General features: G+C 35.2%; 1 protein-coding gene across 12 annotated transcripts in view; it reads right to left on the minus strand.

Annotated features, from left to right (window-relative positions):
* DPYD (dihydropyrimidine dehydrogenase) overlaps nt 1-24,093 on the minus strand; it is a 337,231-nt gene that overhangs the window by 208,508 nt on the left and 104,630 nt on the right. For all 12 annotated transcript variants that reach the window (XR_007907122.1, XR_007907124.1, XR_007907125.1 and 9 more), the window contains 3 exons: nt 20,053-20,249; nt 16,029-16,110; nt 12,729-12,816 (listed from right to left, as the gene is read on the minus strand). Coding sequence is in view for 9 of the 12 variants with exons in the window: in XM_051803274.1 (XP_051659234.1) it covers nt 12,729-12,816; nt 16,029-16,110; nt 20,053-20,249 (367 nt within the window). In the remaining 3 variants the exon portion in view is untranslated. The remainder of the gene's footprint in view (nt 1-12,728; nt 12,817-16,028; nt 16,111-20,052; nt 20,250-24,093) is intronic.

Consider the following 24,093-nt stretch of genomic DNA (forward strand, 5'->3'; position numbering starts at 1 on the left):
TGACACTGGATCAACATTCACAGACATGTAACACAGAAAGCATAAGGTCACTTTATAAACCAAAGGCAGTCTAAGAGACTACTCAGCAACTACAAGACTAAATTGCAAGTATACAAAACTAAAATCTCCATCTACAAGTCACTGTTAATTTTCAAGCACACAGTTTGAGTAGGAAGAAGAGAATTAGACTTTTGTTCATAAACATATTTACAGAAAATTTAACAAACTTTAATGCCACTACAAATAAAGTAATTTTCCTTATTTCAATGTTAAAACTGCATCAGTAGTTTTTTTTACTCCTATTATATTTCTAAGAAAATTCTTTCTGTTCTCATGTGCAGTTGGAACAGCTGTATATGATGCCAAATGCAAAAATTTAAGGGACATTCCAGCATATTAAGTTTTACCCTCATTTCTGTCCCAATGACAGATGTAAGAAATCCAACTATGTTGATTTTATGAACCAGTTAAATGATTTGTATTCAGACCAACATTAAAAATCCCCGTGACAAAGTGTACTTGAACAAAAATACCTTGCTTGTGACACATCCTTTACAAGTAATGTATTTTCATTTTTCACATGTTGCATCTCATTTATTTTATTCAGGCACACAGAGTTAAATCTACAAGATACAGTAAGCTTCCAATACCTTTGAAATAATAAATCATTTCTTACAGATGTTTTCACCCACTGCAAGGCTGCTGCTCATTAATCAAACATTATCAGTATCTATCACTGCCCAGTACTAAACAGGAAAGGGACCTCATTTTGAGTTTTGACTTTTATTCACTGGTTAGTCCCTGACCCCTCACACTACTGCATGCTTATTAGAAACCCCTACTGCATGGCAGAGGGAGTTTTAGAAGGGGTGTTATACAAGCAGAGGTGTATTTTTCTCTGAGAACTGAAGGAAACAAAGTCAAGCTGCTCTTCAAATTGGCAACACAAATGCAATCAAATTGTCTTCAAAACTCTTTTCCAACATCTAAGTAAAATATAACAATATAAGGAAACTATTTCTGGTCTAGATCTTTTCATATCTGAAAGGTTGAAATAAATATATAGTAGTCACTATGCAAGATGTGTTTCATTTTTGATAAATTATTAAAATTTCATTTCAGAATACAGTACTTAGAATACAATATATGTGTAAAAGCATAATCGTACAGAGGAAAATATAAAGCAAATGGTTCAATGTGAGTTAGAAGTTATCTGATAAAAAATTTCAACTTCCTTGTGATTATTGAGAAATTGCTGGATTCATGCCAATAATGTAAAATAAAATCTGCATTATGTAATTTGCTCTTTTGGTCGTTACACATCTTTTCAGAATACTGGAATAGAAATTAAATTGGGGAAGCTGCACAAATTGCAAGTGGTTAGAAATGAAGATTTCTGTAGCTCCAAGGAACAGCCTGACATTTGCTAGTAAGAACATAGTCTAGCTTCTCCACAGCACTTTTGCAGTACTGAGCACTTCCATAGTCATTTTAGTGCTCAGTTTCACTATTCCAATACATTAGAGAAGAATGAACTCATCCAGGAGGCCAATAGCCAGAACCCAAGTCTCACTCTCAGCAGATCATCACACCACACTGCTTCCCCCCACTGATCTATTGTGATGTGCATATTTTTGATATTAACCAAGTGAAACATTAAAGGCAATGAACATGGCTTCCAGTTAAAAACAACTACCATCTCCTGCCACAGCTGCAATTCACTCAATCTCCTTTAACTAAACACTTTGTTTGCGTATTCTATAGCTTTCTGAATGAACACTGAATGCCACACTTGTATTGAGGATTATTCACCCTGCAAGGTTGCTTAAATATATTCCATTCTTGCAAGCATAGCAGGTCTACAGAAGTGTCTAAGCTACAGTGTGTATTTTCTATGCCTCAATACAATAAAGGGCGCATTCAGACATGCAAAGGCCCATATTTGCATTTGAAAAATAAGAAACCAACTTGTCAATATAGTGGATGTATTAAGACTCTTATGTCCCTAGAATGTAAAAAGTGCTAAGATTTCAGAACTTTCTTTACTTAATTTTATTGGGCTTTCCAGAAAAGCTGGGCACAAAGAAATCATAGATCCTAACAATTAGGGGTGATTTCTGTAGATTTTATCTACTGCAGGAATTTTAATGCAAATTAAACCCAAGTTTTATTATCAAGAGGCTTCTACAGCAAGAGAACAGGCAGGAACTTTATCCCAGTGATTAGACACCACAACCAAGTACCTTACGATTCATGTACAGAATGGTCACTCTGTCTATCTCCCCTAACTCTGCAAATTTCTTTCTGCTAGAAACAGTAAGAACTCAAATTCTGAGTGTAAGGAGACAAGCAATATAAAAATGTAAACAGCTGCTATTCAGTTGCCTAAGTACGCAAAATCTTTTTGGGAGCATTTTTTTGTTTGTTTCGAAGGAAGTCTTTTCTAGCTCTCTAAAGTTTAACAAAACTTACAGATAAAAATTTGGCCATCATTTTTCTACAATCTACAAAAGATTTTTATCAGGCTATAATAGAAGCATCAAGCCTGCGTTTCCCAACAATCAGAAATGAAATCATGTCTAAGTCACTTGGATATTGAAATAATGAATTGTAATATTTTCAGTGTCTAACTACTGAACAATATACTATCTATAAAATTAGAATAACTTTCTTTTAGAAGATAGTTCCACTCTCATTTAAAAAATCCAATGTATTAGAGAAAAACCTATAAATATTGTACTATTTAGAAATTATCTTTTATAATGGTTAACAATGTAATCTCAATTTAAATAGCAACCAGGTACTAATTTCACTATACTAAAGTGTTAGAATCTACTTAAATATACCCATCACACCCAAATAAACAACCACCTATTATCATTGGTCACAAATAAACAAAGAATTATATCTAGCAAAAATAATCCTATGAAATCTGAAGTGAATTATACCGTCTTCATTTATCTTCAATTACATCAATGGAACAATAAAATAAAACCTTACAAGTCTCAGAAATACACCATAAGTTTCTACTTGGTAAGTGACTAGTAATTCCAATCCAACGGTGTTATTATCATTAAAGATTAATTGGCTGAAACTTGTTGATATTTAAATTCTCATTATTCTTTCTTTTTCTTCCTATGAAGCTAATCAACAAAGATCATTTGAGGGAATATTGAGTCATCATATGAGCTGCTAAATGCATTTTCACTTTCTCTAATGGTTCATGTTCAGTTTACTCCGTTTTTAGCACAAATGAATGAACAATAGCCAAAGGATTTCCTGTGAAAGAAAACACTGTCAAGGACAACATTTGGAAAATATTTTCCTCTGTTAGATAAACATGTAATTTGTATTAGCATTATCCAAACACTATGAGTACTTAGTACTCTTATTTCTATGTTTCAGTTTTGTAAACATTGTTTTATAAAGACAATTTACAGTAAATTTTGCATTAATACACAGAAAGTAGTAACAGTACAAACAGTGAATGTTAATTACTATATATACCCCCACACCTTGTGACATCACCAAGGAAGTGTCAAATTTTGAATATGGTTTGATACTATAAAGTGCACAAGGGAGACTATCTATGTGACTTTATGCACAAGGAATGTCAAACTTTATCTCAAGTCTGTAGAACATGCCAATATGCTACACAAACCCAGAGAAATATTTGCATACCTGTTAGTCATTCTTTTAAAAGACTTGCCATGCGATACATACTATAATATTTATATGCTCCATCCTAACTACATACACAGTCTTAGCAATCATTTAGTAATCATTAATATACATATTTACACAGTTACTTTTAATTTCATAGTAAAGAAACCATATGAGTGGCACCTCTGAGAAGCATAGATGAGAACAGTAAAGAACAATTTTCAAGTAACATGACCATGACAAGTGGTTCAAAATCCTGGATAACCTCTATCTATTAAAAATCTGAGACATAGCAGCACAAACATTTACATAGCTTAGTTAAAGATTACTTACAATAGTGAACATGTAAAATTTTCTTCTCAGATATTTGTTGCCACTAAAAACTTCCATCTCATTAAAACTAAAGAAGGGCAGTGGATGTGCCTTCCCATGATGGTAGATGCTATTGTATTGGATAATAAACTTACAAATGCTTCTGGAAGAGCAGAGCTTTTCAATTAATGTGTTGAGCTTGAAGGACAGAATGAGGGATTCCCTCGGGCACACACTGCAGGTTGTTCAGGACGCAGAAAGCCCTCAGACCATGAATCCCACCCGAAACAGAATCAATCACTAGAGTGCACTCCAAGTTAAATGAAAGACCAAAACTGGTCTCAAGCACACCCAGGATTTTCCCCTGAAATGAAGTAACTCCCCTTTGTTATATCAAACTTCTCCTAGACCAACAAAGGCCTGACTACTGAGCAATGACGAAAAGTAAAGCACATGACTGAGAAGCACAAGACAACCAGTGGGTCAGATGAGCCCTGCCCATGCCCAGCAGTGGCTTCCTAGGGACCACTCTCACAAAGCAGAGAAATGGCAGAGGAAGAAGGTTTCCTTAGGTAACTTCAAGAAGTCCATCAACATGCACTACAAGTTCACCACACAAACCCAGTTTTGTCTTGTCAGTTCAATTCAAAAAGTAGATACACCCCTTGTTGAGTCAGCAGTAAAAGAAATATGAATTCAGAAACATTATATTTATGAGACATAAATGTGACAGGAAGACTGCTTAAAACTTCACTCATTAACACAAAAAAATAGCTTGCCATCTTCTCACCAATAACTGGCACTAAACAAGTGAGATTTTGATACACTTCCTACTTGTGTACAATCTTTAAAAACAAAAAAAAAATATTAAATGCAACAAGCCTAGGTTTTTAATCAGTATTTTATCCTTTGCAAATAAGATGAAGGAAAGGAATTTCTAAACCTATTGTTTAGATTTTGTATTATGTCGGTCCTCCTCTAGTATTAGGTAGAACAACGTTTCAAAAAGTGCCTGACTGTGTTAAATACATATTGGACCTCATACACTTTCCTTACAAGAAAAGAGAGCTCAACTAGAGTAAATTATATGCACCAAATTACAAACTGCACTTCAGATGGTTGTTCATTCTGTGTCTGAATATTAATGTGGAAGTAAAAAGATGGCAGCATAATCAATATTTGTACATCTAGAAGATCTAAAAGTACCTGCCTCATGGAGTGAACTTTTGGAGACAGCATACAAGCAACCAGACCTTTTTTCTTTAGGTGTAAAGCACTCAAGTGTGTAACATAAGAACACAAAATGTAATATGTAACATCACTATTTTGTTCGAAGTTTTCTTTTCTTATGCACTTCCAAACATAAAAATTCTTAAGAATATATGCTTGAATAATCTCCAAGCAAAGTGCTAAATAATGTTAGACTAAATAATCCACTCAGATATTAAAATAAACTGCTCTTAAAACAATATGAATTGAATTATTTTATCATTATATTTAGATGAGCATTTCTTCAGGCAGACTGTCCAGCATCTTGGAAGGAGACAGGAGAATCTTTTGTAAAACATGTGCAGGAGAGATTGTTATGCTAAGTATTTTTTTGGTAGCAGAGATAAGTAAGTAAGAGCAGAAAAATCTGTGTAATTTACAAGTGAATATCTTAAGGATGCCCAAGGGCAGATTATTAGTATTTTTGAAAGTGTCCTAAGACTTTTAATAATTAATAAGGTTTTTTGTGCATCTGAGCCCTCAAAGCTTTCAACTGCCTAGTGCTTCCGATGTGTATTAGGAATGTTCCACCAATATCCAGAGCACTAGTGAGGTCTAAAGAACTGAATGAACAGCTTACTACAAATGCCAATAGTAGAAAAAGATGCCTCAAGCATAAAAATTCTTGGATTTATGTACATAGTTGGTCTCCAGGAAAGATGCTGCACTGGGAATAAAAGCGAGTTCAGACATCTGCTATAACATGTAAGAACAGGTTCTTTCACGAGTTCCTTTTCTAATATAACTATATTCTTTTTGGTTACAAATAACAAGGTTTTTTAGATTAAAGAGTAGTAAAAGATAAAAATAAAATGAGGAATTACAAGTTTTGCATTAGAATCAATTATTGTGTAATTTGTTCATAATATCATTCACATGAGCCATGAAACAAGAAATGTGGCGTTATAGAAGGATGCATTCATTCTCCAAGCCGTGAGCCATGAGCTAAGGCTCTCCAGGAGATAGACTATAAAGAAGTCCTACACTTGACTGCAGAGACTTGTGTAGACTTTCTTCCATGGAACTTCATTTCATACAGCTGCATTTCATACAGCTGTAGTTTTGATCCTGTTGCATATTAAATGCAAACACACCTATCAGGGGCCTTCTCACGGGATCTTTATTTAAAAACCTATTTTTCTTAATTTAATTTTAAAACTATTCAGGATCCTGTAAGGCAACTGTGAAATATTTTGAATTGGCTTGTCCAGATCCTGCCACTGTTCTTCAGCACTGTTTCTCTTCAGGTTCAAAGCACTCCATCTAACTTCATGACTCATCTTGATTATTTCATTCTCATTATTTCTAATACCAGAGTCTCAAAGCTTTTTGCAGCTAAATGGATTTGAATATGTTGCTTTGTCGCAATACGATATAATTTCAAGTGTTTTCCCTGGCTCTGCAGTCTTTAATATCTTTTATTGTATAAGGATACCGGTGCTCAAAAAGCCGCTGTTGTCACCATTTAAAATCCGTGGTGAAAAGCACTGTCTTCACAAGATCCTGAAACAGTGACTACCCTTGTTTACAAGCAGCAATGAAACAAATCCAGGAACTAAGCTAGGCACACATTTATTTTGAATATCTAGCTGATCATGTTTCCAACATCATTCTTTCCTGTGCTACCTTCCAACATATTATTTTTCTTCCCTACCTGTTGTGTTTAATCTCTCTATCTTTAGGCTTTAGTTTCCTTGCAGTAAAAGCTGTATAACCTATGAACTGTCAAAATATTTATTAAATTATAAAATAATAAAAAACAACACCGAAAAACCTTCAAATATAGAGCTGGCAATCTTCAGAGCCTAAGGCTGCACAATGCCTATACTCAAGATCCATCCTTAACCAAGATACGCTGTAATTTACGTGACTTGCTAAATTACCACTGAGGCAAACAGGTCTTTGCAAAGAGGCCTAACAGCATAATTTTTGGGAACATCATAAAGCAATGAAACAGAAATCTACTCCAGAAAGCAACCAACTAAAGATAAATCCTGGATATGTTTTCAAATGACTCTGCCTTTAAACTCATTTGGACAAGACAAGTGAAATAGCAAGTGAAGAGAAAAAGAAATACCAGGTAAACCAAAACCAGAGAAGCAAACAAATAAAAGTCTGTTCACAACCTGAAATGAGAACTATTTTGAACATGACATATTTCCTTCATAAACGTCTGTGCTGGCCATGGGCCTACGGGCCCCATATGCAGATTTCATGTCCTCCAAATTTAGTTTATGAATCAGGAGTACGATGCACAATTTTTTCCTATAGCACAAGCAAAATGAACATCTGTTCACTTTTTGCCACGTAGGTTTATATCTGTGTGGGTGGGTGTGAACAGAGCTCTTGATGTGTAATATTCCTCCCATCTGCACACCAGGTGGCACTGCATAGTTAATCAGAAGATAATAACAGGCATGAGGAGATTACTTACTTTTTGGGGAAGAGAGAGTAAATCAATCTCACAGAGGTTTTTTAAAACAAGGTACATTAATGCTTGGACTTTTAATTTCTTTTTTCTGCTGTGTAATTTCATTCTAATCAATGGCATGATCTGATTATATCATTGTTTGAGTGTTATGTTAATTAACTATAAATGACTGCAATTATGACAAAGGTTCTTTCCACAAGGGATTTAATTTTAATTTTTTTTTTTTAATGTACGGTTTTAACCCTTGCAAGCAGGATATACTATTTAGGATACATCCAAGCAACAATCTGCTTAGATTTACTTTGAATGCTCATCTAACCCACCATTTCACAGTATTTAATAGAACCTCTCGATATTCTTATATAATAACTTTATAGTAATTCGACATCAGAAGATGGAGGAAGAAACAAGTAAGCTTCATTACAAGCAGCATTTGTCCTATAATGAGAAATTAACTAGGAAGTTAGTTAGTGCTGCAAGTTTAAAATTGAAAACACTGAAGTGTTTAAGTAATTTCTGGGAATGGGGGCTTAAGATTTTTTAAAATATTTTACCAAAAAAAAAAATCTTTCAGGATATATTTTTATCTGATATTCATCTAAAGAGAATGTTAATGTTACATAAAACACCTACGTTATGACAAAATGCTATAGAATAAGGATAAGGGTTTGTGCAAAAGTCTGGAGAAAATGTTTATAAGTGTTTATAGCATTTCTGTGTACTCATTTGAATCTCACATGAAAAATGTCCTTAAATACTACAAATATTTAGTTCATTCATTTTCATTCAATTAAGTAGTTGTATAAAGAAATTGTTCTGTATTTTCTCTTTCAAAAAAGAATATACGATGCTTTGTGGAGTCTTAAAAGACAGAACCACAGAATTCTGTTTTCCAAAGAATGTAGCTGAACTTCTAGAAGGATGAGCAATAAAGACCTAGTATTTCTGCATTTGCTCTGATAGCCCAGAGAGAGACATACATATAGCCTTTGTTTTTTGGTAAAAATCGTATTGCACCCTGAAAGTCCACCAAGAGACACAGTAACACAAAGTGTTCAACACAAAGTGTTCAGACTACTCTGTTCTCCATAAGATGCCCTTTGTTGCCTTACTTTGCTGTCTCTGAGGACCATGTGCTCTCTCCTCTAGGCCCTCACCCCTTCATTGATTTCTCCCTTTTGCTCTCAGCATGCTTTGAGTCTCTGTGGTGTTTACAGAAGGCAGCAACTGATGCGAGACTTTTTTTTTAATAGTAAAATTTTCAAACTGATTTGTCAGCTCAGTCACAAATTCTTCACAAACACTTCTTACCAAAGAGTAGATTCTAGGTAAAGTATGTTGAGTAATCTATCAAATCAGGACAGGATGGGGTTTTTTCTATGCTTAGTTGTAGAGGTTATTTTTAAAGCTTTGAATGTTTAATTGGGAGATTTAATTCCTATTAATTAATGTTTGTAATAAAATAAAACCAAAATATTTGTAAATTGAAGATAGCTGGAATTTAGAGATGAAAATTTTAAGGACTCTAATTCTTCTCTAATTTTTAATTAGCATTATTAACTGGCCATTGAAATAAGACTGAATAAATTTAGAAGTTGCACCTATCTAAATGACAATGAAAAAAAGACCTAAAAAAAAATAGTAGAGACTCCCAAAATATTGTTCTTCCATTGTTTAGCTGCTACTCTTTAGCCCTATGAAAAAATTCTCATGCATGCTACTGTCTATCATTACTTTTGATGTAAGAAACTGAGATTCATGGACTACCCCTTTAATACTTTTAGCTGCATCTGAAATCGAGACTGCTGGAGAAAACCAGAAGAATGGTGTATCTCTTGGGTCACTATATGCAAAACACCAGATACGTCTACTGACAGATGTTGCAAAATATACATCTTTGTAGAGAGAAAACTGAAGGGATGTGAGAGTAAATGATGGAGAGGGAAAATTCACATAACAGTCCTCTAGAAATAAACAGAGGTACAGCATTAAGAACTAGTTGGATAAAACACAGCTCAGATAAGACAAAAATCTGGAGATTGAAGGAAAGAGCTACCAAAAGTAAAAAAGGTAATAGGCTCGTGACTAAGATCCACGTACAATTTGTTCTGAGGTTCTGCTATCAGAGGGCAGTGTTGGTTTCCGGTATGCCATTGCCCAGTTTGATCACTACTGCTTATCCAGGTAACTATGAAAGCTTTTCCTAGGATTTAGTCTTTTCTAGTTCAACATATGTCTTTATACACCCAAATTCCACATCAGTCTTCACAGCCTAATTAGGAAAGATAAGATGGAGGTAAGGTGTGACTCAAATTGAGACTCCAGAAGTTGCAAAAGGCTGGTGACACATATTGGCCACCCGTTTGTTTTCAGGTCTAGTACAAGGTGTTTTTCTGAGCTTTCAACCAGTGACTTAAATGCACTAGACTTACTGGCTGGAGAGCATCCTTCACTTTAAGATAAACGATCATAGCCTCAATGCCTCAGTAAGCAAAGACTTGAACCTAAGCATCCTCTTTTATTATTATCCATTTCAGAGTAAGACTGTTAACCTGTATCCCTTAGGGAACTTATTGGGAATACTTTACCACTCAAGTCTTAGAGCAAATACACTGATTAGAGTACACTTTTAATACCTTTCCAAACAGCTCTCACAAAAAGCCTCTGCTCTTAATTTTTCTTCAATGTGGTCACTTGCTAGAAGTGATCAAACCTCAGTCACCTATGCTTTACCTTCCACAGACCCAGTAGCAGACAGCATTTTCCTTACTGCACACAATATTCCCACAGGCAACAGATTTTTCCTGATGCATAACTGTGTGGAAAATAGTTTTCAAAGTTCTCTTTGCAATTCTACTTGCTCTCATGCAGCTGGCTACTTACAAGTGCCCTTCTGTTTCATGAATCACACATAAACTCCTGTACAATTCCAACTAACAAAATCTTGAGTTTAATCTCATTTGCAAGACCAAAGGTGTGCTCTTCAAAAAATCACACTGTTGTGAAAAAATCCTCTCACACTGTACTCTCTTGTCTCATCATGGACTTCATATTCTTTTACACACTCATTTACTTTTCCTTTTTTCCACTAACAGGGAAAATTGAAAAATACCATATTTATTTTCCATCAAGGTACAAAGCCATTCAGAAGTAAATTACAATAAAAAAATATATTTTATATAAGTAGCTCTCTAATTATTTTACCCCTATGATTCAGGGTAATGTTCAAATGTGACATTTCATTGAATATGTTTGTTCAGTAGGCAAAGAACACAAAAAGAAATGCAGTACAGACTCATTATGGAAAAACGGCTGTTGCTGAGAGCTTATAAATGTTCTATTGCATTAATACTATAATACTATACATATTTGTAGCTAACTCTACAAATATGTAACCCCTTGGCACATCCTGAACCTCTCAATATCAGTATGCAAGGCCATGTAACTGTCCAGTGTCTTACACAGTACTGTAAAAGTGAGATGACAGGCAGACATGGGGGTACAGAGAGGGACCGACTTCATCATAAATGCAAGGTAGCTTCCAATCACAAAACTTTGTAGGTACACATAATCCTTCATTAGCATTTATACCCTCTGTTTCCTAGTATAATCAATGAACACATGATTTACAGGAGAATTATGCTTCAGATGCCTTCTCTTGTTTATTAAATTTCTGGCTGTGTCCCTTTCCCTAGCATCTGTATGGCACAATGTTGTCTATTTATATTTCTAGCCAAAAATATTTTATATTAGGATAACTTTATTAAGGTCAGAAAATAAACCCACATACATAAACCAAACATTCCAATCCTATGTGTAGTGCTCAGTGGTCATTTCTGCTAACCTCTGAACTGTTATTTAAGTTTCTGAGTGAGAAATGCAGAAGAATGATGCTAATGTTCAAAATATGACTGATTTTTTTCCTAAATGCTAGACTCTCAGAAGACAAATGGTTATGAATTAATTCCTCATTGGTGAGATTTCACAATGCAGTTTGAAAGACATAGATGAAAACAATAAAGAATATAAGTTTGACCATTTGCCTTGTATACAATTACATCAAAATATGACACATCAGAATTCCTATACATGGGAGTTCTCTCAAAATGTAGGGATTTAGGATTATATAAATCACAGCACTCTGTACTATCATTACACGACAGAATAGACCTGCAAAGCTTATTATACTGCATAACCAGATGGTAAACAACAGTTGTCGCTGTACTAAGAATTACATCTCTGTAATCAATAATAGGAAGGAGGAACAGTTGGACAACTTGTTTCCTATTATGTTCACTTAGGCAACGTCTAGATCAATAAAGAGCATTAAGCCTCATACCAACTGCAGACAATACCTGCTCAACATGCCTATCATATGGCAGCAATGGGTCCAGCTGTACTTCAAAATACTTGTAAATGGATAACAATTCTAATCTAACATTAAAAAGGAGCAATGATTCAAATAGCAGGCAGGTGCAGGACTTCTCTAGCATATGAGAGAAGATAGACCTATGATGCCAGTTTTAGTATAAGTCAAAGTCAGCTTATTTTGTTAACCCACCCCACAAGTACATCTCACTACAGCCTATCAGAAGGATGTTACATGTTTTATATGGACAAAAGAAAAAAGCAACCAAGCATGGTATCACTGGCTTACATATAGACTCAGTAATTATGTGGGTGTAGTAAGCTGTTCACAAAAATTGAAAACTGAACTTGTGTATCGCTCTAGGCCAATATGGCAATTAATTACAAGCAAATTTTTAGTTCATCCATTTTTAAGTATTTAAACAAACAATATATCAACCCATTCAGCTACATTCACATTTTACTTAAAAATCTATAATATAAATGTGATAATTTTAATAACTGTCTTAAGGCCATTAGCTTTAGCTTCCTGGGTTTTTTACATTTTCTTTCTATTCCATACTTTCATAATGCATCAAACTGAAGCTATCTCCCATCATGCTATTAAGACAGGTACAAGTCCCAGTTTATTCCCAGGCAGTCATTCAATTTCAAGATGACAAAACACGGGACAGTGAGCTCTTACCTATTCCAATAAAGACTGCTTCATACCCATCTTCTTTCAAGGTAGAGAGTGTCATTCCATTCACTGCAAGGCCTCTATTAAAAATTATCTGAAAGAATTAAAAATTGCTTGCTTTTAATGTGATAATGTGAAAATAATTTCTATTGTGTCCTGCATATAGACACCTTGCAGGATCTTCTAGTGAGCAAACAAAGCAAATTAAAATTTTTCCCCCCTCAAGCCAGGCTTAAAAGGTCAGACTGGCTCTGATTTAAAGCAAGAGGCCCGAACTACGTACAGGTAAAAGGTACCTTCAGATTATCCTCAGAAAGGGGCCACCAGAGGCTAGCTTGGTTTCTCCTTTAAGCTAAAAGGTTTAAAGCAAGCTAAACAAACAAAAAAAGCCTATCTATGGAACAAAATACGGAAGTAGAGTTGAAAATTATAAGTTTTCTCCTGCGACTAAATAGCTGTATTTAGTGCTGATTACAAAAGGTTGTATATCCATTTGAAAATCAGAATTTAAGAAAAATTATGTGGAAGCAAGAACCTCCTCTAGGGAATATGTCCTGAACAGATGAACTGGAACACCAACCAAAACCCAACCAGTTTAGATTATTGCACAGACATTAGTTAAAGTATGACATGACACTCTTCTGTATTAACAGGGGTTCTGAAGAGAAAACCAAGCAATGTTTTTCCACAAAGTATCATGCACTTGGTATGCCTCTAATAGTGTAGAATGCAATGCCAGTCCCCAAGGAAGGATGGTACTGCTTTATGCTGCACTCTCAAAGCTCACAGCCCAAATTTTGCACTGAGACAACTAGCTAGAACACCTTTATGCCAAAAAAACCTCAGTGAAGCCAACGGTGCTTTTGTGGATTCAGAAAATTTGACAGGGTCAGAGATGACAGTAAGCCTGAAGAATGCTCTTTGCAAATTACAGCGTGCCCTACTCAACCATAATAAAGCAGCACGTTTTGCATGGTAAACTAACAAAGGTTTTCAAAATTATTAATAAGTTTTGTTTTAAACTTGAAATTGTTAATTCTAATTTAGACAAGCAACAATGCCCAGCGTGCAGGGATTGGTGTTCATTTATTGAAAGGAATAAGTCACAGTAACAAAAGTGCACCTATAATCATCTATACTTATTTCTGTTCAATTACTTTTTACTTCCAGAAGCAAAAGCCGAAAAATTTTTCTAGAGTAATGTTCCACCAGCAATTTTACTTTGAGCAGCCTCTGCACAGGTTGAGCAACTACAGTAGTTTTAAGAGTGAGACTAAAAATAGTGTTTGCTGTGTGTTCAGCCAACCAAGTATGGCAGGCCCCATGTAGAAGTCATGCAATTGGAGATATGCACACCTTTTGCTCATCGCTCCTAACCCCAAGGCCTTTGAGCACATAGTGTGTGATGCCTCTCCTGATATTTTGTACTCCTTGACATGGGCATGTGTGTTTTTATCTCCATATTTTAGGCTCCCTGAACTTGAATATTTTCCCCCAGGTTTTTTACATCACTTGTGCTTTTATTTTACAGAATGCGACGCTCTGCTGTGTAAAGTCTATACTTTGTGATCTTAACAGTTTAGCCTTCCTGTCACTATGCATCTTGTTTGTTATTCAGTCTGCCTATATTCCATTTAATATACTTTTCCTATTGGTGGGAAAAAAAAGTAGAAGTAAAATACAATTAACATTACTTAAGACGCTGACTTTCTTGCCTTTGGAGATTTAGTATAAATTTTATCAGAGGTGCAAAAAGCCACGTACTATTGCAATCCTTTAAACAATAGATTTCATCCTCACTCACAACAAGAGATATTCCATAAATTGTCATTATATTTTTTTATCCTATTGTGTACATATGTTATGAAAACATAATGAAGGAATTTAAATGGCAATATTATTTTATGTGGGGATTCATAATACTCCTAGGGCCTAGCTCTGTAATCCTTATTCAGCTGACTAATTCTTACTAATTTCAGCAGAATTACTTGAATAAACACCACTACTGAGCATTTACACAATACAGTACCTTCCACCACAGATTTGAAATGCTTTAAGTAAACACTAGAAAATATTTCCAGCTTATAGAGGTATAAAGTTAAGGTACTTATTTAACCAGCTTGCCAAAGGGTCAATTGGAAACCAATGGCAGAGCTTGGAAGCAAATTTACATTAAGATTCTCTGCTGCACTCCAAAACTGCACAAGACTTGCAGGTCAAGATGACATGGTGGCTCTATCAGTCCATTCTGAAGACCTTGTCATAAAAGGGAGCCCTGGGGAACTGAGGTTGGCAGATAATTCCCAGGAACCATCTAAAATTGTCTCCATGCTCTGCTTTAGTCCCATCCCTAACAACCTCCATTCCGTCAGTCTTTTCCAGGGTTCTAAAGGGAATTTAAGAGTACAAAAAAGACCTGTAGCATTTAAAGTCTTGTCTTACATCTTACCAGCATTTCTATAAAACCTGGGCAGGATGAAGTTCTCACTCAGGTCTTGTGACAACAGTCTACTGCTTTTACAATATGAACCAATATGAAAGATTCCAATAAGAATTTCTTGCTTCAATGAATGCTTTAGTATCATGTTAAAAATACAGTATCCCTCCTGGTACTCAAAAATTTCATCCAGTGATGCATTCTAAGTTTGTAACTTCTATTAAAATGTGAAGCAATTGTAAATACTATCTAAATCTTCAGCTCAACTCCTAAATTAACAATAAAGCGATGTTCCCATTATCTATAAACAACACACATTTATTTAACAGAATAATACATAACTATTGCTTTCGAAGAAGTTGATCGACCGTTATTGTTTATAACAGATGATCATGTTAATACATCATTTAATTTGATGTATTTTATTATAAAATTAACTTGGATGCAAAACTGCATGATAAACCATTGAGAAAAAAAACTCAGGGAGAGGGAACAAAAGACGTATCAAATATGAGAGTTTTAAGTAGTGCCAAACTTGCACGAAAAAAACTTGATTAAAAAAAAAAATCAAATCATTCCAATAGCTACATTGAACCCCTAAAGCAATTTAGGAATTTGTTTCTTACAGACAATTAATCACATGCAGGCATGCCAGATGAGAACTATTGATTGCCCTTTTCCAAACTAGTGGCATTCAGACAGGAGACAGACAAATGCCCTGAGCAAGAGGAAGCATCTTCCTGCCTCTGTCTAGCATAGCTTTTAATCGTTCTTTACTAATGTGCATGACATTTTGCTGTTAATCTTTGGCAGAGTTCTGGTTCTTTTTTTCTTTGAGCTATACATAGGCAGGATATATTTTTCATTACCTTCACTCCAAGATCCTTCATAAGCTCGGCTTCAAAATTCACTACATCATACGGCAATCGGAACTGGGGGATTTCAGACATACTAAAAGAAATAAAAACATTTGTGAAATAATTTTAACTATTAGGAAGAAAGGATTTTTTATTTGTTAAAAATTCTATACTTATAACACACCTTATTTAATTTTGACATACATGAATGGAAACGTGCTGAAGGTTGACTGCTGACTTTTTTTAGTTGTTAGAATGACAAAACAGCATTATTCATCCAATGCTAAAAATACAGGCCAGGAAGGCAGTACCTTGAGGTCAACGCTGCCCACACTTGTAGGTAACCATTCAACATATGTTAAGCTCGAGTTCTAAAGAGCTTTGGCTCCATTCCTTTTGTTCACCAGAATATGTAACACTAAAGACATCCATTTAAGAAAAGATTTCATGCAAAGCAAAGTGACCTTCTAGCATCTTTCACTAAGCTATTCAATAAGAGAGAATCGGATTTCCCATATAATTTTTTTTAAGCATTACATATGCTATTTTGAGCAATGGTATTTAAAACTGTACCCGCCTCCATTTCTATTTCATAAATTTTTTATGATCTTTCAGGATGGACAAATATTCTATCAGCTGTTGGTTTCATGTCTGCTTTTTGACTTAATGTTCATTAACTGGCATTTTTTCCTCCTGGGGAAGATTAGGAATGACATCTTCAAGTTACCAGAACCACAGAATGGGAAGAATGCAGTGTTTTCTTCCAGTATAGAATCTCAGTTTATATCTGCTGGTACAGATACAAAAATATATAAATTTATCTCCAATGAAATGATATCTACATATCCTAGTTCAAAATCTCTAATGTAAACCATGTTACAGGTAAACACATTGAAGCTCTATTTTAGATACTTCGGTTCAATGAAGATAAAACCTAAATATGCAGAAAAGTGAAAGTCACTCCCCAGATACTTCTAAGCTTCAAACAGTCTAATCTGTTTTCGAATTAATGAATCTGTAATTTCCATAACAAAGCACTGGCACAAGAGATTCACTGCAGCTTCAGTTTGCATATTGTTATTGACCACACCATCTTTAACACCTAACTTTGACAGGCCAGAAGGGTTTTATTTATTTTAAGTTGCATCAACTTTAATTATATTGATAAGAAACTGGTCTTCCTCCTTATCATTTCTAATACTGCCCTTTTTACACCTTTCTTGACCACTGTGCAATGAAAAGTGTTGTAAATGTCACATACAATGAACATGTCAAGACAATACAACTTTCATAGGTCATGCTAAGTAAAAAAAGTGTCTGAGGCAGAAACTAATATATCAATATGATTCTGCAACAGTGATTCAATAAGGAAATTAATCAAAAAAAGGAAAGTTTTATTTTCCAAGTCACCTATATATTTGTTGAAGGTCTGTCATTTCCACGACATGCTCCCAGAACAGAACTGATTGTGTTATGTCACTGTCAGAATATGTAAGCAACTTTTTGCTCTTATTAAACATTTACTTACAGTTTTGTGCTGTGAATATGTTCGCATACATGTATGTATCTAAATACACACATTTCTGGGGGGGCACTTGCATGCACATTAACCATGAAAATAAGCATTTTATGAAAGTCAACTATTGCATAAATAATTCTAATATAACTTCTTTCAGCAGCAGAAGATGGTCTCTGACTCTGCAATGGAGAAATGGGGGGAAAAGGAAACAGGGCAGAGGTGCAGGAGGGATGCAGTAGATGGGAACATTGTCCCGCAAAGTCATCTCTTCCTCAAATCTGATCCAAGTCAGAGCTGGTTGGACAGGTGCTTGGTGTTGCTCAGTGTTCTCAAATTACTTTTGCTCAAGGAACAGCTCTTTGGTCAACTGAGAGAAGTACTTTGGCATGTTGTAAAACAGTGCCATAGATAGGAACATATGCAGTGAAGCCTGTTCACGGCCTCTAAGCAAGAGCATGATGTGCTTGTGCCTACTCTATCATAAAGCATAAATTTTACACAACTGGTGAAACACAGGAAAACCTGCCCTTAAATGTGAAAAATTCACACATGCTTGGAGAACCATGGAGTCATACTACATTTAAATATCTCATTACAAGAACTGCCATCACTAGACATTTTTCTATTGTCACAATATTATGAAAGCTAGCTAAGATGCAAGGAACATCCTATTTAAAAACAACTGAAGAAACTAAAAAAAGGCAAAAGCACTGCCCTTTCAAACAGCTGATTCAAAATACAAAATTGATTTGGTTTTCTTAGATATTTGCAATAAGTTTATGAAGCCTTAAAAACACACCCATCAATAACCTAAACTTGTTAAAAGAGGTACTGCATAGAGTTACGAATGCAATAATGGATGACTTCTGCCACAGGCCAGCCTCCATTCTGTTTCAAGATTAAAATAAGGACAAAAAGAATTGATGCCCTTAAATCAGATGTGAAAACTTCTTCAGTGAATGGAAGTAAACACATTGCTATGCATTGAGTCCATTGCTATGTGTTCATTAGGACTCAAAAGAAAGAAATAAGTTTTTAAATGCACTCCTCAGTAATTAAGGATACTAACAGAACAGACAAAGCTCAGTGTAAGGCTTTTTGCAGTAGAACAAACAGACTAAACTTTATTTTAAATTCAACTTGAAACATGATGAACTCAAGATCACATTGCTTCAAATACAGAAGCACACATTAAGCAACTGTAGCATTGTTCTATAAGCACCGAAACAACTGCAGAAAATACTGTATTGTATCACCAAGTCCCACTCGAGTCTAATCTGTTACCAAATAAGGCCTCATTGCTAGAAATGTCTCATTAATTCTGACTACTTTACAACAACAAAACTAACTTTAATCTGGTATTTATGAAAACATGCGACTCAGCAGGTGAAGAGGTATTTCATACACTAAATTTGCAATCCTCTGTGGCAACTAGTTCAAGTTAAACAGCTCCACAGTTAAATGCCTACATATTAACACCTTGGTAATTAGGTAGAATAATTCTGAACCTCACTGGGAAAAATGCAAGTAATCAGTTCAACTTCTCCAGCATTGATTCTCTATCTTCCAGAGCACTGAATAAGTATTTGACATTATGACATTATGGATCAAATTCATTAACCGTGTCAACTCTATTGATTTTGGTGATGCTGCATTGAAAAATTTACGTGCATCACCCTTCTTTCTCTTATATTTTTCATTTTTTAAACACTTTCGTGTGAGTCCATTTTGTACTCTTGTATATCTTACATTCTAAAATTTCATTTTGATTTTGAATGGGTTGGTATCCATCAGCCAGTGCCTGAATTATTTTATACACAGGGATTCCAACAAACCTACAAGATATGATCTCAGCCATTGTTTCAGTGGTAAAAATTCATCTTCTACTGTAGAGGACACGACACCTTGCAAACATCAGTCAAGTGTTTACCATATAGGAAAACTACAAAGGTATTTTATGTATCTGAAACTTCTTGAAGATTGAGAATTGCAGGGGGTTCATTTCACTCATATGGTATGGTCTACTAAAGCTGCAAGTTCAGACATACATGATGGATTTATTCACTTTCACCTTTATTTGCATAGGGTAGTCCACAAAAGCATTCTAAATCTAAAACTCTCCATTAAATTAATATCTGTCTAAAGCATTTTAAACATTCTTTCACTAGGGCTACAAGTACTTCATCTTGTTTTAACTGTTTTGGATAAGTGAAAAATGGTTCCTGACGTAATTTTCTAAAGTGTTAATTTGTTAATAACAATTGCACACTGGAATTTAACAGGTCACATGAACAGAATATAGGAGATAGCCACTAGACTTTCAGTTAAAGCTTACCTATAACTGTACCTCTTTTAATAATTATTTAAATAAAAAATAAGTTTTCCAAATTTGAAATTTTCTACTCTTTTCCTTTGGTAAAGGTAGAGGGATCACACATAAACTATGTATGCACAATATTTTTTGCTATGTTTTCTACAATAATTGAAAATGGTGATTTGTTGTCATTGGTTTTTTACCTTAAACCACCAATGTACTCCTGCTTTTCAAATATGGTGATGTTTGAATAGCCCAGTCGAGCCAAAAAGGAAGCACAACTTAAGCTTGCAGGTCCTGCACCGAGAAGAGCTATCTTCACCTGATATGCTTCAGGCATATCTTCTAGAGGAGGTAAGGAAGGGTTTCTGATCTGAGGAATATTCATAGCTTTGAATACCTGAAAAGCAATACATTCAACAGGTTACATACTTTACATTCCCTCCTTAAATTTTATTATGAATAATATGATGGGAGCTTCTGCTAGTACTGTCACATATCTGATGTATTACTCATAGAATTACAGAATCACAGAATATGCTGAATTGGAAGGGACCCACAAGGATCACTGAGTCCAACTCCTGGCCCTGCACTGAACCATCCCCAAGAGTCACACCAGGTGCCTGAGAATATCGTCCAAAGGTTTCTTGAACTCTGGCAGCATAGTGCTGTGACCACAGCCCTGGGGAGCCTGTTCAGTGCCCAACCACCCTCTGGGTGAAAAACCTTTTTCTAGTATCTAACCCAAACCCCTCCTGACACAGCTTCAGGCCATTCCCTCAGGTCTCATCACTGGTCATCACAGAGAAGAGATCAGTGCCTGCCCCTCCTCTTCCCTTCACAAGGAAGTTGTAACTGCAATGAGGTCTCCCCTCAGTCTCCTCTTCTCCAGGCTGAACAGGTCAAGTGCCCTCAACTCCTCCTCATATGGTTCCCCCTCAAGGCCCTTCACCATCTTCGTAACCCTCCTTTGGACACTCTCAAATAACTCAGTGTCTTTCTTATATTGTGGTGAACAAAACTGCACACAATATTCAAGGTGAGGCCAGACTGCTTCATAACATTATAGAGGTTTCCAAATGACATGATGTGTGCATTTGTGAGGGATGTTATATTTGCAGGGTTTGGTCCTTCTATGGGTCTTTTTGTCTTAAAAATGTCTGAAGTCAGATCTTTCACTACAGTAAATTTTACAGAAAAGATGTAACCAGACTACCAGTAACGGAATAGGAATACAAAGTCAGCCAGATGGCAGAGAATCTCTCCAATGCCAAAAAAATTCCCTGCAAACAAATCATTCTTACTAGTAGAAAAGTACTTCTGCAAATAATGCAAAGGATTATAATGCTAGTGAAGGGGCTTCGCTTCTTCAAGAGACAACCAGCATGATCCTGAATAAATCGCTTATAGCTTGGTTGTCTAGAGGTGGTAGGTAATAAACCTTAGGTGGATTTGAAATGTCTTTTAGGAACCACCCTTAGTCTTCAGTGTTTTATTTTCAAAGGTAACCCATGCTTTAGATGCCTTTTCTTAGATAATTTTTATAGGACTTACTTTATTTTAGTTTCTTATCTATTTCAGATGGTTCCACTTTTTAACTGGGTTTCCAAAAACTATAAAGTTAGACCATTCTCCCTTTGCTCCAGTTATTCACTCACCTGTAGAATGGTGATGATTTGCCCCCATCTGTCCTGACTATTAAAAGTACTTTGGAACAGACTCTGACCACTATTGTTCATTTCTACAGAACCCAACACAATGGGCTGCTAACCTAGTTGTAATGTCACACAGTTTCTCAGATTTACATTAAATCAGTTCTTTGCTCAGGTATACAGGTAAAAGTCTAAGGTAGAAATATTCTACATTCCCCAAGCTAGACTTCACTGTCCTCTGCATTTATATATTTTGTAGGGGAAGGAATGAATGTATAACCTACGAAAAGAAAAAGAACAGACTTACAGCATTACAGGCTACTGAAGATTAGAAGCATGGAAGAGCACAATTACATCTTTTTTTTAGTTTAGGCATTAGAGGTAAAATGTTTAATCCAAGGAGTATATCTTTGTGGCAGGTAAAAGGATTCAAGAGTGCATTGCATGGGGATTCTCATTCATATCACAAACACTCCAAGGCATCTCAAAAACTAACAAAACCACACTGTTCCCTACCTATTTCAATGCAGAACTGTGTTCCATAAGTACCAACTAGTCCTCTAAAATACATACATTGTCATTTGTCTTAATAAATATCATATTTAAGCTATCTAACAAGTTTACCAACAGATTTTACTTTCCTTAGAATTTGAGAAGCAAAAGGTTTTCAAGTTAAACTTTGGCAATTCCACTCATGAATAGAATTCTTCATTTATATTTTGAATCAATGTTCATTTTCTTCATGCGCACTTGAGCACTCATGCTAGGTAAACCAATGATTAGTTCCTTCCCCTCTAAAATTTCTGTGTCAAACGCACCCAGTCTTTGTAAATTGACATAGCAGTTTAACAAACTGCATGAAGCAAGAGACAGATAATTGTTTTAAAGAAAGAATCATTTAAACCTGACAATTCACACAATATGGAAAAGTTTAATGTGGTTATTAATGGATTTCACAGGCTAAAAAGCTCATATTGTACTGTAAAACTAGACTGTGATAATCAAAATGCAATAGGATATTTCTAAAATGTCTGCTTTGTTATATTCACACAGAAACAGCTTGAATTGTACCAAATTTTTATTACAATCTCATGTAGTTGTTTTAGAAGGCTATTCAGTAATACAAATTATATAACTTGCATATTTATTAAGAGTGTATATTGAACACTCTGAATATGCATATGCTTAACGAATTTATTCTTCCTAAATTTACTTTATTGTTAACATAACTATTTTTATATGTATTATTGGACATTCATACCCATCAAATAAATGTTATACTAAAGTGACGCAGTACTGTAGTGCAGTGTTAAGCTTCAGAAACCAAGCATTCATGCAGGAAATCCTAGTAGTTCAGGCTGAATGGTCAACTTTAATTCTGCCTATTTGCAAACAGGGTGAAACCATCTTTATGCAGCACAGTCAGCTTGTGTGGCAATATCTTGCCATCTGGAATTCAGTGGCAGTTTTGCATATTAAGGTTGGCAGAGTAACTGTGTGAAAATAGCAAACTGCTTTAATGCCTTTCAAAAAATTTTCACTCACCTCATGGTGAAGTTTCCTGCACTGTAATTCACCTAATTAGATATCACTGAATTCCTCTGTATAAATCCTTAGGCAGTCAGAGATGAGTAACTTGCAAGCAAGCGTTCAATGGCACGTTACAGACAACTGTCCTCTCTGTTTTTATATCTGTTCAGACTGTTCAGGGTGCAGGTAGAATTTAATCCTATTGCCTTTCTTTCCACTTTTCCTTCAAAAATATGATTTCTTTTTTGTTTGGATGGACTTTTACTTTGTTTTGCAGTGTTTTTTAACCAAGACTCATTAAGGACAATGAGACCAAATAATGAATTTTAAAGTTGAATCTCTCAGTGAAAAGACTCAACAATTATCCTCATGTCTGCCTTTCCTTCTGTCTCTTTCTCTCTCTCTAACACAGGCAAAAGAAATTCAATAGATTAATAATACAGATTGATAACACTGGGCATTTATTACTCAATTTTTTATCAAATACCATGCAATCACCATTACTTCACCATTTAGGTCCTTTCAAACAACCCACATTGATTTCATCCACTTCTTACGCTTCACGTCCATTAGGGTCCTTAGAAAGGATATCCCAGTTTATAAACTATGGAGACTTAGTCCTCAAGTGAGAGACAATTCAATGAAACCAAAACAGTCAATCTATTTTGCTAAAGTTTCCAACAACTAAAAAAACCCTCTCTCTTGATTCAGACATTTATAACACATTACAGTTTTCCTATTTGCATCACTTCAACGTGTAAAGGTGTGAGTGCACTTGCTCAGTGTTCTCTACAGCATGAAATTTAAGAGTTTGTTTTCTTCCCCATTGTAAATAAAACATTCTTTCACTGCAGTGGTGTTGGTTCCTGTTTCAAAACATTCAGTATACTCAACAAATAGCATAATTCCAAAATATATAAAAATAACTCACAACATGAGTTTGTACTCAGGTTCCACAACATCTCCCACTTTAACAAACTACAGTGCTTTCAATTGCTGAGCATCTGATTCCAGTTTAATTTTCCTGGAAGGTTTTAGCCAACACATTTTAGTTGTTTTTCA

This window comes from Manacus candei, unplaced genomic scaffold, assembly GCF_025592945.1.
Source record: "Manacus candei isolate 608988 ecotype Guabito, Panama unplaced genomic scaffold, ASM2559294v1 h1tg000005l, whole genome shotgun sequence".
In the NCBI taxonomy this organism is placed as follows: domain Eukaryota; kingdom Metazoa; phylum Chordata; class Aves; order Passeriformes; family Pipridae; genus Manacus; species Manacus candei.